At 32.9% G+C, this 16,378-nt stretch overlaps 2 protein-coding genes across 2 annotated transcripts; both read right to left on the bottom strand.

Moving 5' to 3' along the window:
• Window positions 1-5,094: 5,094 nt before the first annotated feature.
• On the bottom strand, window positions 5,095-9,020 carry LOC133283823 (metal tolerance protein 10-like). The gene is made up of 6 exons (XM_061480732.1): window positions 8,688-9,020; window positions 7,165-7,277; window positions 6,744-6,989; window positions 6,472-6,552; window positions 5,874-6,104; window positions 5,095-5,627 (listed from the first exon to the last, which is right to left on the bottom strand). Exons 1-6 carry the CDS (start codon window positions 8,860-8,862, stop codon window positions 5,283-5,285), a joined length of 1,191 nt encoding a protein of 396 aa, XP_061336716.1. The 5' UTR covers window positions 8,863-9,020; the 3' UTR covers window positions 5,095-5,282.
• Window positions 9,021-12,291: 3,271 nt separating this feature from the next.
• LOC133283830 (protein MAIN-LIKE 2-like) lies at window positions 12,292-12,794 on the bottom strand. Its single transcript, XM_061480740.1, has 2 exons — window positions 12,501-12,794; window positions 12,292-12,429 (listed from the first exon to the last, which is right to left on the bottom strand). The coding sequence occupies exons 1-2, from the start codon at window positions 12,792-12,794 to the stop codon at window positions 12,292-12,294; spliced, it is 432 nt and encodes a 143-aa protein (XP_061336724.1).
• Window positions 12,795-16,378: the final 3,584 nt, after the last annotated feature.

Genomic DNA, 16,378 nt, shown 5'->3' with positions numbered 1-16,378 from the left:
TATTAATTAATTATTAATTTCCAATAAATAATAATCGTTGATTGGTGAAAATCAACAGTTAGAATTTGGTGTCAAATTTTAAAGTTTGACACTGGTGTCAAAGGATCCTATCTTATATATATATATATATATATATATATATATATATATGGGCTTATCATTTCTCAAGCTGCTTGAGATAATTTTATCCCCATCTACTAAATCATAATCGTACAAAGATGGATCAATGGTGATAAAGGAAGAGAGAAAAAAAAGGAATCATAACCATTCAAAAGTGAATCAATTAATATAAGAAAATAAATAAACAAAACAATGTAGTTTTGGGGTGACCGGAGATAAACTTATCTCAAGTTGCCGGAGAAATATTTTTCCTTATATATATACATACATGTGTATATATATATATATATATATATATATATATATATATATTTATATAGGGCTTATCATTTCTCAAGCTACTTGAGACAATGTTATCTCCGGCTACTAAATCATAACCGTACAAAGATGGATCAATGGTGATAAAGAAAGAGAGAGAAAAAGGAAATCATAACCATTCAAAGGTGAATCAATTAATATAAGAAAGTAAATAAACAAAACGACGTAGTTTTGGAGTAGCCGGAGATAACATTGTCTCTAACAACTTGAGAAATGTTTTTCCCATATATATATATATATGTATATATGGGTTTGATTGCTCTCCTGCGACAGAAAGGACCATTTCTCTCCAACACAAAGAAAAAAACGGTGGAGCTCACCTAAATATAAAAACAAAAAGAATCAAAAAGGATGCACGGTTTTTTATGGTGAGAGCAGGAGACAAATTAAATTTACTAAAACTACAGACTCGATTTATATATATATATATATATATATATATATATATATATATATATATATATATATATATAGGGTCAGGATCATTTTACACCAGTGTAAGTTACACTTTCAATCTTGACCATTGATCCCACTTATATCCAAGGGCTCTAATTTTTTAGTAATTTGAGCCATTGAATACAAGTGGATCAATGATCAAGATTGAGTGTAAGACTTCTAACTCTTACACTGATGTAAGAATATCCTGCTCTATATATATATATATATATATATATATATATATATATATATATATATATTTCCAAAGATAAGAGACACAAAAAGTAAAGATTTAACTTAAGGTAGATGCATCAAGAATGATAATAAAAACTTTTATTAAGAGATGAATAAAGGCAAAAGAACTATCTTAGCAAGCTTTTAAACAACACTTATAATGATTTGAATAGAAGTGTAGTGCATAGAATTCGAGTGCATGGAGTTAAGGAGACATTAAAGAAGATGAGAACTAATAAAGCTTTGGGATCAATGGTGTCCAAAGTGTGGAGATGCGTAAAGGATATGGCGATAAGTTGGTTGACAAATTTTTTTAATAACCCGATAAAAGGAGGAAGAGTATGCTTGTGCTTATCTACAAAAACAAGAAAGATATCAAAAATTATTCTAACTACGGAGACATTAAGCTTATGAGTCATACCATGAATTTGTCGAAAAGTGACATTGACCATCATTTGAAAATAGAGACCAAGATCTTTGTAAAATCAATTTGTATTTAAATCATAAAGATTTACCGTGGAGGCTATTTTTTTTATATGATAGTTGATGAAAAGATATTGAAAAAGAAAGAAGGACTTACATATGGTGTTAATTGATCTTAATAAGGCATGTGATAGGGTTTCAAGAAAGGTTCTATAGTGTAAGCTGTAACGCTCGGCCGCTTGCAAGATTATTGATTGTCCCCACAAACTAACACGAGATTTTTCAGCGTGATCTGTCCTCACTCACACACTTCCTGGAAAAACTTCCCATGAGGTCACCCATTTCAAAATTGCTTCAAGTTAAGGACGCTTAACTATGAAGTTCTTCCGTTCCAAGCTATCGAAAAGTAGATGCATCTTGTTCCGATGGATAAAAAGATAACAGAGCAAACCCCCAACGATAGCTTAGTTGGCAACTGAGCTCCCAAGGGTTTGCTTGAGTCAGGGGTTCAAACCCTTCTTTAAGTAAAATCTTTGGGGGCAGAGGACATGCCTCTCTCCTTGAATGAGAGATTAGTCTCGTCATTCTTTCGGTGGTGAAGCTCAATGCACCCGCTGTTCCAATGAGGGTGTAGCTTTCAGGACCGTACTCCGAGGACAAGGAGACCGGAAGAGGTTGAATAGGGATACCTCCAGGTTATCCAAAAAAGAAGAAGAAATGATATGGTTTAGGTATATCATTCAGATGCTTCCGTAAGAACACAAGTCTGTTACCAAGAACATGACATAAAAAGAGGAAAAGGTAGTTTGAAACACCGTAGGGAAAAAGTAGTAAAACAAGATTTAATGAAGTCAAAAACAGATTAAGATATAGTTTGTCTTTAGATGGAATGGATGGAAGTTATTAGCATAAGGAAGGAGTAGACTTATTTCCTAATATTACGGACATACCCTTTCAATCATTTTCCCTATATTTAATTATTTTGAATATATTTATTTGTTTATGTATTATTTATTTTTCTCTTATTTATTTATTTTTCATCAATTTTTTTCTTAATCTTTGCTTTGGTTTATTGATCGTTAACATCAAGTAATTTAGAATAAAGGTAATATTGAATATTAATTTACAATAATTCTGTTTGTAATAGATCAAAGTATATTAAAAATATTCCGTATCCATATGTGTAAATTGAATATTCGTATAATGTTCCTTAGCATCAGTTTAGCGCAATAAATTACGAGATTCGTTGTGAAGAGCATGAGGCTTTGATTCTCCTAGCCCACTCCTCCCTTCCCCATTTCCTGACCTCATTAAGAGGCCTTAGGTCCTATTAAGTGGTCCCTTTGCCCCACATCACTATGGTCAAGATTTAGTTCCAGTTCGGATGAGATTTTTTTTTTTAAAAGAAAATAGGAAAAAAAATACACTTATACTATAAAGTTTTTTTATGTCTGTTTAAAAAAAAAACAGAAATTACAAAAAAATAAGCCAAAAATCTATTTTTTTGGAAGCTAAATTTATTTTAGTAAAAGTTAAAAAACTTAGTTTCTAAAAAAAGCAGATGTTAAAAAGTCAAATATTTTGTTTCAAAAACTAAATATTTTTCTTAAAATCTAAAAAGCTTTAGGTTTTGTAAAAAATACTTCTAAAATAAATAAGACATAAAATCATTTTTTTCAGTATTTAAGAACTTGGCCCGGCTATCGACTCGGCCGAGGTCAGGAATCACGGGGTCAAAGGTTCAACCGGGGAGTCATGAGGTCACTTCACTGATCCGATTTTATACATTAAAAAAATATAAATATATATCCTAAATGAAAAATTCAAAAAAATAAAGTCACTAATCATCAAAGATTCAAATATACTTATCATGATTCAACCAATTACATCAACAAGTCAATATTATACAAGCTGATCAAAGTATCAAACTATCAAAGTATAAAACACATATTTCAATGGAGTTAATGAAAAGTTATATCATCAAAACTCAGACTTTATTTGTCCTTCTCACCACCTACAATAGCATGTGAAAGGAGATCCCATACCCAAGAGAGAGAACAACAGAGGAGAGGCAGCAGCGTGACGTATCAACAGTGGGGAGAGAATAACCAACATAACGAAGGAGAAAGAGAGAGAAGACCGAAGATGATAGGAGGAACCATCACCACGGCATAAGAGATCACCGGATCAGGAAAACCGGGTCTCAGTCTGGGAGAAAAGATCGAAAGAAAAAAAGATGAACGATTCATATTTCAGATCTAGTTCTAGATCTAGGCAGCAACAAGTTTTTATTTTTATTTTTTACACACCAAACAATGTTCTTTCGTGTGTATTTTTTTTTTTTTAAATGTAGTGATTCCCTCTAACCCCTCTAGCTTAGTCAACTAGAAAATTTCGGGGGTTAAAGGAGTCAACGTACTTGCAGGGTCTAACTGCTAACCCCAACCCTCAGAGATAGGGGGTTAGTGACCCTGCGGGGTCAACCCCGAAGTGAAGCGGAGTTTTAAAACATTGATTTTTTTACGTGCTAATCCATATTATTTATTTTTTGTCTTTATTTTTTTTTAATGGATCCCATTTTTATAAATCCATCTTTTTATATTTATAAAATAACACAATTTGTATAATTTAAAATGAAACACATTTTTTCGATATTCATTTGTTTCCATTTGGTGCGTCTTTTATGCAAGTCATTGTCTTTTATGATCATCCCATACTCCACATATGCGGTTTACTATTGGCATCAATCAATGTGACCTTTATTCGGCGTATGAAACATTCTATATTATTAAATATCATGGAGGTTGACGAAGAAGGGTCACTTCCAAGTATATAAAATTTGATTCAGGATGAATATCTTCAACATTCTTTTTGATGGATGACAATTTTCAATATCATCTGCAGATATGATAATTTTAAAAGCAGATCGACCTGAACAAAAACTTTTCGTATTCTGTTGAAGTTATTTTCAAATTTGTATCATGTTTATGTTAATAAAAATTAGGACATTAATAATCTCATGTTGTATGAAAGTAATTATCTCCTATCATAAACACAATCATGAGTAGGACTCACTTATAAAAAATTAAAAATTAAAAATTAAAAATTAAACTACATAAAAAACAATGAATATGTAAGAAAGAGATATTATCTTATATAACATAAGAATAATATTTCCCTAAAAATTAACACAACAAAATTCATATCATATTTTTTTGTCAATCCGCAAACACAAAATTAACACTTTTAATTTTTTTATAGGTTACTATCATGACAATTCAACATTGGTAAAAATAACATCCAATCTAAAAGTTATTCATATATTATTCTTTCATATTAATTTGTATAATAAGTAACACATTTTAAAATTAATAAGTTATTTCTAATGTATCATTTCAACACACAAAATAAATAGGTCATAATCATGTCTAAGGTTTTGATCCGTTTTCAAATTCATATTATGTTAAATTGAGTGTATTTATATTCATATTAAATTTATATCGTGTCGTGTCAACCCCAATTGCCCCGTAATAAAAGGTGTAGCCATGGCATCAAAGCTAATAGCAATTGTTTTAAGTCAACTAAATAAGGAAATATAACATAGAACATATAATCCGAGATATCATAAGTTTAAACATCAGAAAGCAAATTTGTGTTATTTTGCTTAGATAAAATAAGCAAGAGAATCAGCATGGTTAAACAGCAGTCCCTTTTGCTGCAAAACAAACCACCATTGTCCTAAGGCATCATCATACCATGGTCTTATGCTCAGGTCTGTGAGTGAACTCAAAATCTATGTGCACAAAAGCCCTCTCAACTTCTGGAAGTTGCTCCAGCTTCTCTTGGAGTGTCTCACCAATATTGTGTGCTTGGTTGAGAAGCATGTCTTCAGGTAAGACAATATCAACTTCCACAAAGTAACATGCACCAAAGGTGTATGCTCTAACAGTATCTATGTGCTTAATCTGTTCATGGTGATTCCAGATAAGGTAAGTTAACTTTGCCAGAAAATCAGGTGGTGCTGTCCTTCCAATGAGTGACCAAACATTCTCAATAACAGTCTTCGCCCATGTGTTAATTGTATACAATGCTATCTGCATTACACATTCAGATATCATCATTAGTATATTATATTGGCTTGAAGTAACAAGTAAACAGTCATGTAACACAAAAACCTCCCTCCAAGATTTTGAAGTGGTACATACAAGGAGTTTGTGGCCATTGTAGAATTATGGGAAAATCAATGAAAATAATACTTGTTGAACATGTGAACCAGATCAGAAAATCATAGTAAAAGCACAGTGAAATGAGAAGAAAATAAGCTGTGGTTATGAACTCACAATAATAGCTCCTGTTGGATCAAGCCACCAGAAGAACTTGACAGCTAGAACAGCAGCAGCTAATCCAACTGAATTAGTGACGACATCAAAAAAATGATCTTGTGCATAAGCTCTGACAATTTCGTTTTTAAATCTTCGACAGTAGACCATAAGAATGAACTTCACTACAGTCACAAACACCATAATACCAATCATCCAATTCACCTTTACTGGATCCATTTCAGGCTTAGACTGTAAGAAAAAGAATGATATGAGAAATGAAAATGAGTCATGGTAATAAATAAAACCACTCTCCATTAAATCCCAACTAGCGAGGGCAATCCTTACATTAAGCCTTACCCTTGCGTATTTGCAAAGAGACTGTTTACCGGATTCAAACCCATGACCTTTCAATCACAAAAGAATAGCTTTACCAATGCTACAGGCTCACCCTCATATGTAATGGTAATAAATAGTAACAGGAAAATCTAAAACAAAGCTAACACTGCTACAACTCACACAATTGACTAAATTCAAATTCAAAAACAAAAATAAGTGCTGCACCCAAATTTGAGGATCTAGTGAACAAATAAGAACAACAAAAGTTGATGTCAATTACCTTATAAACAAGTTGCCGACCAGACTCAATCAAAATCTGCAACCCCAAGGTAGCCATCACAGACGCAAAAACAATGATACCCTGCATAGAAAGTTTGATCAGCAAGTATCTTTATTAACTATTAAGTAACCATGCAATGGTTATTTTGAATGCATCTTAATAACCAATTACTTTCATTTTCACTCTCAGGACATTATGAAACTATATTGATAGATAGCATTTACTTAAACTTTGTAGGACTCAATCATTTACATTTTAAATTTAAGTCTTACCACTGGTTGCATGCGCTTCTTTCCAATTGGATAGTGATATTGGTTTGGTTTTCTCATGGCATGAGCAGTAAACCACAATATGAACCCTGATAATAGATCCAAGAGAGAATCCATAGTTGAGGCAATGACTGCTAATGATCTGCTCTCAATTGACGCAAAAACCTTTGCAGCAAATAGCACCAAGTTACATGCATTTGACACATAAACTGCCATCCTCTCACTCTTTGCTAGTTGCTTCATTTCATCCTGAGAAACATAATGCATGTTGATTTAGTAGAATTATCCTTATGGATTTAAATAAATCATTTATTTGCATGCGTTTGAGATTATCGAATGTGATTTGAAATTTATAGTCAAAACTGGTTAGTGCTGCTCCTTCTATGACAAATTATAAGTGAATCATAGTGATAGAATAATCAACCTCAGTGAGACTTCCTGGGAAAAAACCCGTTTCAGTCATAGCCTCCATCTCATTAAATCCTTCAAGGAGTCTCTCCTGTTTCTTGTAATATTCTGCCACCTTGCGCTGCTTCCCTATTTAACACAAGTTATGAATATACATAAAAATACACACCAAACAAGTAGGCAAAGCCACATGCCAGAACATAACCAAAAACTGCCTAAGAAAATAAACCAAACCACCTTAAGAAGCTTGATTAAGAAAGCCACGCATGACACATGTAAGAAATAAAACATGTTAAAGATGAACTGAAGTCTTTGGTACCACACAACAGAAACGGGAACTAGTTCAGAAGCTAAACTGAAGCACTATCACACGTGTGCAATTAAACTGAAACATGTTGAAGACTTATTTTGATGCTAGATTCTTTATCTAAGCTTATTTTTTCAGCATTCCTAAAGTTAAATAGTAACCAGCAATATCAAAAAAATTCAAATCAACAACCTCTTAAAAGTTAAATATTTTAAAACTTAAACATTATGTGAATAAGTAATTGTACATACTTGTTGACAATCTATTTTATCGTTTAATTAAAGATAACAAAAGGTATAAAAGACTGATCTTAAAAGAAAATAGGATCCAGTTTCGTTTCATATGAAAAGAAATTTAGGGGAGAAAGATTCATGAGTAATTAAAGCTTTGATTATATATGAAATCAAGTACAAGAGATTCTAAGAAGAAAGGCATTATATATGGTATGAGTAATGGAGTATCTTCAGAAATAGTAATTTATATTAAAAAAATAGGAAAACGCATTATTATATCAATATCAATCCTAATCTACTTTTGATTGAACAAAACGAATTATACCAAACTTAACCAGATTTTAGCACCAACATGGTGCACATTCACAATAAAGGCTCTTCCTTTATGCAAAGGTTCCCGACACAGCTACAATAAACAGCAAACAAAGACTAATAGCACCACTGCTCTGACTTCGGTTTGCACAATTCAACCCATCACCACGCAGAACAAAACATACCCATCACACAAAACAGAGACTTTAAAGTTTAAGCATTCAAGGGAAGAAAAAAGTTGAAAAGGACGAAGAATGACTCACTGGCTTTGCAGAATTCACTACATACATAACCTCAGAGAACAAAACAGACCCACTACACAAAATAGAGACTTTAAACATTAAAGAGAATAAGAAGTGGAGAAGGGTGAATAATAGATAACTGGGTTTGCACAAATCAACACACCCCATTACACAAAATAGAAACTTTAAACATTCAAGGGAAGAAAAAGTGGAAAAGCATGAAAAATAAAAGGCTTAATGCTAAATGCTAAACAAGCCCATTACACAAAATAGAAACTTTAGACATTCAAGGGAAGAAAAAGTGAAAAAGGAAGACGAATGGTTCACTGGATCTCTGCATAATTCAACACATCACAACAAAAAAACAAAACATGCCCATTACACAGGACATAAACTTTAGACATTCAAGAGAAGAAAAAAAGGAAAAGGGTGAAGAATGGCTCACTGGGCTTGCGGAGAAGGCGATGGAAATTGAAGAAACGATTATGTTGATTTTCATTACTTCGGCTTGGAAGATGAAACTCCTTCACGTTGAGTCTCCATGAAGAATTTGCAGCCTCTTCCTCCGGCGACACCAGAAGTGGTTCCCTCCTGACATGTATGCCGCCAATGTCTGCCATCGATAATTTTTCTGAATAAACTAAGGTTTTGTTTCTGTTTTGTTTTGTTTTTTTTGTTTTGTTTTGAATTGATGCAAGTGTTAACTACCTTCCTAGTTACATGGAAGAGACGCGGAAGGAGAGAAAAAGTGCAGTGTGTCACACGTGGCGATAGACTACGTTTTTGTGACCAGAAGCACTAGAACTAGGTGAACCACAATCGTATGTATTTCTTGTTTGGGATGGCCCACAAGGTTTACAATTTAGAAAAATTTATAAATTTTAATTGAGAGAAAATATTTTTCCAGAGATAAGATAAAATTATCTGTATTGATTCAAAATGACATTATTTTAAGGTTATAAGATTAAAAAATATAATAATAAAGATTAATATATAATATATTAGAATTACAAAAATATCTTAATTTTCATCTTAAAACAACATTATTTTGAGTTCATCAAAAATAACTTATCTTGATATTTGATATAATTAAACTAATTAAATAATGTAGTAACATATTATTGAATATTGAGTGTAATTAAAGTTCTTCAAAATTGGATTTTTTGTGAAGGATATACTTTCCACCAAAAAAGTTTATCACATTTACAACTAACTTAATAATCGTTGATTTCCGTCAATCTAACGGTAATAATTTATTGAAAATTATTTGGTCGCATTTATTAATTAATTATTAATTTCAAATAAATTCAATAAATTATAACCGTTAAATTAACAGAAATCAACGGTGATTAAGTTGGTTGTAAAGGTGATAAACTTTTTTGGTGGTAAGTATATTTTGTCATTTTTTATATATAAAAAAAGATGGCATCTTATCATTTATAATTATTGGTACAACCTTATGTGATATCGCAATTAATGTTCAATTAATTAATAAATGTCTATGTAGCATCGATACCGACACGGGGAATGGGACACGGGACACGACACGACATTCTGACACGTTAGTTTTAAAAAATGTTAGATTTCGACACGTTAGAACACGTTTTAATATTAAATAATATTTTTGATTTATGTTGCATATATTATATTTAATATTCAATAATTTATCAAAAAAATAAAGTTAAACTTATAATACCCATTAATTTTACAAAGAAACATAAGATATCACAAATATTTATATTAAATTTAATAAAATGGTAATAGTAATCCAACGAATATAATAGTTAGAACTAGAAACGCAACACAAAGTAAATTTTGATTTTTTTTTAAATTTCTACAACGCGCATTAGAGTGTCAGAATGTCAAAGAGTGTCGGGAAGTGTCGAATACGACACATCGAGATTTTTGAAGTGTCAGTGCTTTATAGATAAATGTAGTTCTCCTTATGATTCTATTACTAAAAGATAATCATGTTTCTTATTTAACCTTATAAAAACTATTTATATTTTCTATTAAAACTAAACTTATCTAGTTATCATGTGATACGTTAATTTTTATATTAGGATTTTGAACTATGGATAAACACCATGTGGTAAGAACATGAAGAGGATGTCGGCAATTCCTATGCCCTTACGTGCCGTGTTTATTAAGGAATTCATTGCTGGAAGCAAATTGTTTACCGTCCCTATCCTTTTTATGTTGGATGTCACCATGTCAAATCTTTGTTGCTATATGATAATATTTATGTGCCAATTATACTAATATGGAATATTTTTAACTTTTGGTAGATAGCGCTATGACCCACGAATGCAAAGGCTTTTTGATTCCATACGTGATAGGCTATGATTTTTTCGCTGATAGGAAAGCTCGTTATACATTGAGTTACGAATTTAACACGAATGTGTTTATGATTATTGTATTATAATAATTTCGATTGTAGTATTTATTATGGTTATGATTATAATATCAATGATGATTAGAATAATATTCAAAGTAATCTTTCTACATTCAATCCTATAAATTTATGAAAATTAAATTTGTTAGAGTCTCTGGTTAAATTCAAATTCGAAATAATAAGCTGATGAATATGTAAAATTCTACTATCTAATTAGTACAATCATTATGAAGTTCATAATTACTAACGTTTGTTTGATGGCAAAAAAATTAATTTATTACTTTTTTAATAAAAAATTACGAATAAGTTGTCGTTTTGCAAAAAATTACGAATCTATAGCACCCAAACACGTCCACATGGGGCGTGTTCTGATGGAGAAAGACACGCCCATGTGGGGCGTGAGCTTGTGAAGGAAACACGCCCAAGTTAGGGCGTGTGTGGTCACGCCTAGGATAAGGCGTGTTCAGTGGGTAGACACGCTCAAATATGGGCGTGAGTGACTAAACTGACTGCTATTTAAACACCCACCTCCCTAAACACTCTTCACAATTCTGTCATTGTTATGCTAAGCTATCTGATAGTTTGCACTTGTTTACTCATATTTTGTTTTATCTTTTAAAATTTTGATTTTAAAAATGAGTGCGAATTCTGATACTATTCGTGTTGTTCTATATTTTAACGGTAGGAAAGAAGAAGGTCGTCGTTGTGTTATTTTTGTAGGGGAGAAAAGGCCATCACGTATTAAACGAAACTCAACGGTTGCTGAGCTGCATCAGAAAATACGTCAAAAATTATGTCTTCAAGACAACCAATTAATCACTCTTGTCACGACAAGGTTATGGCAATGTGAACAATACATTAGCTTGCAAGTGGTCGATGACGAAGACATCGATATGGTAATGGAAGAGTTCTTGAACCAGTGTAGAAAGGATTTCTTAGAGTTGTATGTGGATACTACAACCGCGGAGGAAGTTGTCATACCAATGAGGTCAGTTAGGTCTACTTCTCCTCTTAATGCATCATCATCTGCTATTCCTGCTGTTAACATGTCTGAGGAAGATGAACATGACCCTACTTGGGTTATGGATGAGGAGTATGACGAAGATGATGAGGAAAATATTGCAATAGAGGATCGTCTTCTTTTAGAGGATGCGAGTGCATCGGACAATGACGAAGAATGTGGCAGGTCTGGTACTGAACTTCAACCATTGCATGATTTGGGGGAGTCTCGTATTGTTGTACATCATGGAACAACATCGAGTCAAGTACCAGAAAGCAATGGCAATGTTATATGGTGATTGGGAGTAGTCCTATGCATTTTTACCCAACTGGTGTGAATATATGCTTCGTTTTTCACCAGGTTCCTTTTACAATATTCAAACAAAGGATTGTTTTGTTGGGGAGCAGTTGGTTACCGGAAAACGTGTATTTGTTCGTTGTTTCTGGACTTTCAGACAATGTTGCGAGGCATTTAAATTTTGCAAACCAATGATACAAGTTGATGGCACTCATCTATACGGAAAATATAAGGGAAAGTTATTGATTGCCACAGCTCAAGATGGTAATAATGAATGTGTGCCACTTGCATTTGCCGTTGTTGAGGGTGAGACATTGGAGGCTTGGTCATACTTCCTTGCCAATCTTCGTCAGCACGTCACTCAAGCGCATAATATATGTCTAATTTCAGACCGGCGTCATGTAATGTAACAGTTATCTCTCCCTGCGTCATGTGAAATGTAAGTGTCTCCGGTCTCCAACGCTCAACCAAAGCAGAGATCAAGGGGGTATCGATCTGAAGGAAAAACAACAATTATACAAAGTCCACATACGGTAATTTAATTAAGCTATTTAAACATTACATACCTGAACATGACTCATACGTGCCACGTGTATGAACCCAGCCTGTGTCAAATAGTCAGCGACAACGTCTGGTATATCATCGTGATGGGGTCCCCTCTGAAGTTTCCCTCGCCTCGTCTTTAACCCCCTAACCGTATCCTCGTTCCACACAACTTGTGAAACGTGACTGCGCTGTGTCCTCTTACGGAGTACCTCCCACCTATATGGACCAGGAAGTACATGCGTACAAGGATCGGATGGCTCAAGATCACCATCGGATCCAGAGCGCGAGGACTCTGATGAAGACGAATGGGCCATAATAGAATACTACTACAGATGAAAAAGATGTACCCAAATTACTATTGATATTATATTAATTTACACTAAATAAAATTTAATTGCACTTAATTAAATAGCATTTAACTAACTTCAATTGTTATATTAATTTCAATTAAATTAACATCATTGACAATTAATTCATTTAACATTACATTATTCTATCAATATATTTCAATACAAATATTAATTCAAATTCAATTTAAATTAATATTGCATACGTTATTCATTCGTCTTTAACCCTAATTATAATGTGGTTAATTGAAAGGTCAATATGTTTGCAAGTGTCATTCATAAAAAAATATTAATTGTCACAATCTAATTTCTAAGTGTGTAAATAAGTCATAAAACCAACATATACCAATTTAGAAGTAACTAATTAATTTGTAAGTCCATATAATATATAAGTCACATCACAATTCTCTTACATAGGTCACTAATATTTTTCTAACCCCCTAACAATTAAATAAAGTCACAAATATTTTTCTAACCCCCTAACAATTATCTAAGTCGCTAATAACTATCATATATTAATTGTTGTTAATAAAAAAAATAAACAATAAATAGGGACTTACATGAGAGAGAGACAGAGCTTCGCTGCGCAAAACCCTCCAAAAGAAATTTAGAGAGAAGGAGGAGGAGGAGGTTTAGAGAGAGGATGAGAGGGTGGAAATGAGGTAAAAAAGTGAAAAAAGGATTTATATACACCGCGGAGAACACGCCCTATCATGGGCGTGTCTCTCTCCTAGAACACGCCCTACTTTGGCCGTGTCTTGTTCAGAAGCTCACGCCCCACATGGGCGTGTCTCTCTCCTGCCGCACACGCCCTAACTTGGGCGTGTTTCCTTCACAAGCTCACGCCCCACATGGGCGTGTCTTTCTCCATCAGAACATGCCCCATGTGGGCGTGTTTGGGTGCTATAGATTCGTAATTTTTTGCAAAACGATAACTTATTCGTAATTTTTTATTAAAAAAGTAATAAATTAATTTTTTTGCCTTGTAAGTTTTATTTCTAATTAAGACTGATTAATAGTGGTACTTTGGAAAAATAAAATAATATTGTGACTGAATGAGATAATCTCCTTCGAAATAATAGTATAGATAGATGTACGTAAAGTTTTTTTTTTCTTTAGTAGAGAGATGTACGTAAAGTTAAATTCAAAGTATAGTTATCCATTTTATATCACGTATAGCATCTCTTGTAACAGATATAGTGATTTCATCAATTATCAATAATTCGAGATACAATTCCAAACACTAATTGCTTCTTAAGTGTAAAAACAATTCAACCCCTTAAGTTGTTTGTAAATGTTATATTAATAATTTTCTATTAATTTTTTTAACATGTTCCCTCGTATATAAGAGTCTATTAGACTTGAAGGGTAGACAACAATGTTGGCACCAAACAATCACGTGCACAAATAGTAAAAAAAAAGGTAGAAGGAAGAGAGAATGAAGACACAGATTTACCCTTATTTATCCAATATGGTTTACGTCCACTAATATTTAATTATAATTTTCTCACCGCTCTGGTTACAAAACACTCACTCTGCAAGGAGAATATAAATAAGTGTAAAAGCCTTAAGTAACAGTAACTATTTACGAGTTCAAATCCAAACTATTAAAAAAAGAAATAAAAATTAAATAAACCTGAGGCACAACAATACCATGCCTCTGCAGTCTTGGAGGCACCGATAACAAGACCCTGTTGGCATTTTATGCATCCCATTAACAAAAGTCGTTATCTAAATATGAAATATAAGTCATATTCAATAAACATATATGCTAAGAAATTCTATAATATTTAATTATTTATTAATAAAATAAAAGCAATAAAGATAAACTCATAATTATTAATTTAATCATAGAGACTCTAATATTATATAAAAACCAATTCAATTTAAAGGTTTTAGTTATTACGTGAAAGCTACTATAAATTGGGTTTGGACCTTGTGGTTGCGGTATCATATCCCAAGTTCTCTTCTGGTAACTTGGTAAGCATGTGTGGATACATTCGATTTGTATGAGCAATCTGGTCCCCTGCAGAATCTTGGTTTGTCTGCAGTTTCTTTGGTTGTGTTTTCAGTTTGATACATGCCAAGCAAAATCTAAAAAAAAAAAAAAAAAAAAACACACAAGAATCTTTGCATTGATGAATCCCCACTCATCATATATTTTATATATGGTGGAGGATACTAGTTTAAATGACGACAAAATGAATGCGTGTAATCCAACTAGTCTTTATTTCTTTTCTTTTTTAATTTATTTTACGGTTAAGGTAGTGTTCAGAACTTTAGTCTTTTTTATCATTTGCATGTATTTAAACTATCTATTTTTTTTTAATTTAGTCAAACTATATATGACGTTCACAACAAGACCAATATATGGTTCCGACATTCAAAAAAATAAATAAAAATCTTTGTGTTTGGTTCTAGAGAACCGTAGATCTATACCGTCTAATATACGCTCAAAGACATCTTAGAGATAGATATCCTGATTGGCCTATAGCCATTACTTCAATCATTGCGCACAAGCAATAGTCTTATAGCCAATATGTGAGCGTGTGCACAATGTTGACAGTAATAGTAAATAGGTTAAAAGTGTGTAGCTAGGGTAGCCTTTTATTTATAGGGGTTACCTCTTGGGCTTGGACTGTCAAGATCTCCTAGTTGGCGTTGTTAGTATATGGATGTCCTAGAGACAATCTTTTAATTAGATTAGGACATATGTGGACCTTTGTATTGTCGCAAATAAATAAAAGCACTATTTATCTTGTTTCATATTTTGTCTCAATATTACTGTTAATATTTTATATGAGTAACTGGATAAACCCCTTGGAATAAAATAGGTATCTCTTGAGTATCTGTGATGAGATCACGATCATGAGGATTCAAGGAGACTGGATATTTATTCCTAATTTTATGTTCCTAGTCTAGAGACACTGAGAATGGGGATCAGTGATCTCGGGTAAGACTAGCACGACTTATCTACTTGTATTTGGATGCAAGGTAAAGACCTCATGAGCTACAGATATGGAGATGTCTTAGCTAAAGTCGTGGGTGGATCTATAAGGGTATAGCTCGCACTGAACAGACCCACAAAAGAGACTCTATGAGAAAATCTCACAGAGAGTATCATTAGAGTAGTCTCTTTATATTTGGGTATGTCTTTCCTTAGACCAGAAGTTATTACCTAGACTGTGTTCTAGAAGGCATGCTTTGACTGTATACCTTGTCTGCCTGAAACATGGAGACTCATAGGTATACTGTTGGGCTTGTCCTGAAAGAGCACAAGGCTAGGGTGATAAGCTGAAGGAATTCGTCAAATCTCTGTGAGAGATTAGGTTATCTGTAAACCGGAGAAATCGGGATGACATTTACAGGGACTCGGAAATCTATGCATAGTAAAAGAGATCATGAGATGATCTGCCTTTAGAGTCAGTAAATTGAAGATTCCCTATTTCTAATAAAGCTTATCCTAAACCGCAAGGGTTGATACGCTTCCTTACCCTAGGTTTTATGGGAAGGTAACCGAGACGAAAAGAAATACATACGGCAACCAAATA

Source organism: Gastrolobium bilobum, unplaced genomic scaffold (assembly GCF_033153095.1).
Source record: "Gastrolobium bilobum isolate Gb01-03AN ecotype WA unplaced genomic scaffold, APGP_CSIRO_Gbil_v1 utg15969, whole genome shotgun sequence".
Lineage (NCBI taxonomy): Eukaryota > Viridiplantae > Streptophyta > Magnoliopsida > Fabales > Fabaceae > Gastrolobium > Gastrolobium bilobum.
This window is presented reverse-complemented; position numbering and strand designations above follow the sequence as displayed.

Bases quoted from the DNA above. Each gene is read 5' to 3' on its own strand.
- LOC133283823 (XM_061480732.1), bottom strand. From the start codon at position 8,862: ATGGCAGACATTGGCGGCATACATGTCAGGAGGGAACCACTTCTGGTG. The intron at 7,278-8,687 runs GTGAGCCATTCT...TGTGTTAAATAG, and splicing joins TCGCCTTCTCCGCAAGCCCA to GGAAGCAGCGCAAGGTGGCA. The intron at 6,990-7,164 runs GTTGATTATTCT...TATGTTTCTCAG, and splicing joins TCCCAGGAAGTCTCACTGAG to GATGAAATGAAGCAACTAGC.
- LOC133283830 (XM_061480740.1), bottom strand. From the start codon at position 12,794: ATGGCCCATTCGTCTTCATCAGAGTCCTCGCGCTCTGGATCCGATGGT. The intron at 12,430-12,500 runs GTATGTAATGTT...TTTTTCCTTCAG, and splicing joins CACGTATGAGTCATGTTCAG to ATCGATACCCCCTTGATCTC.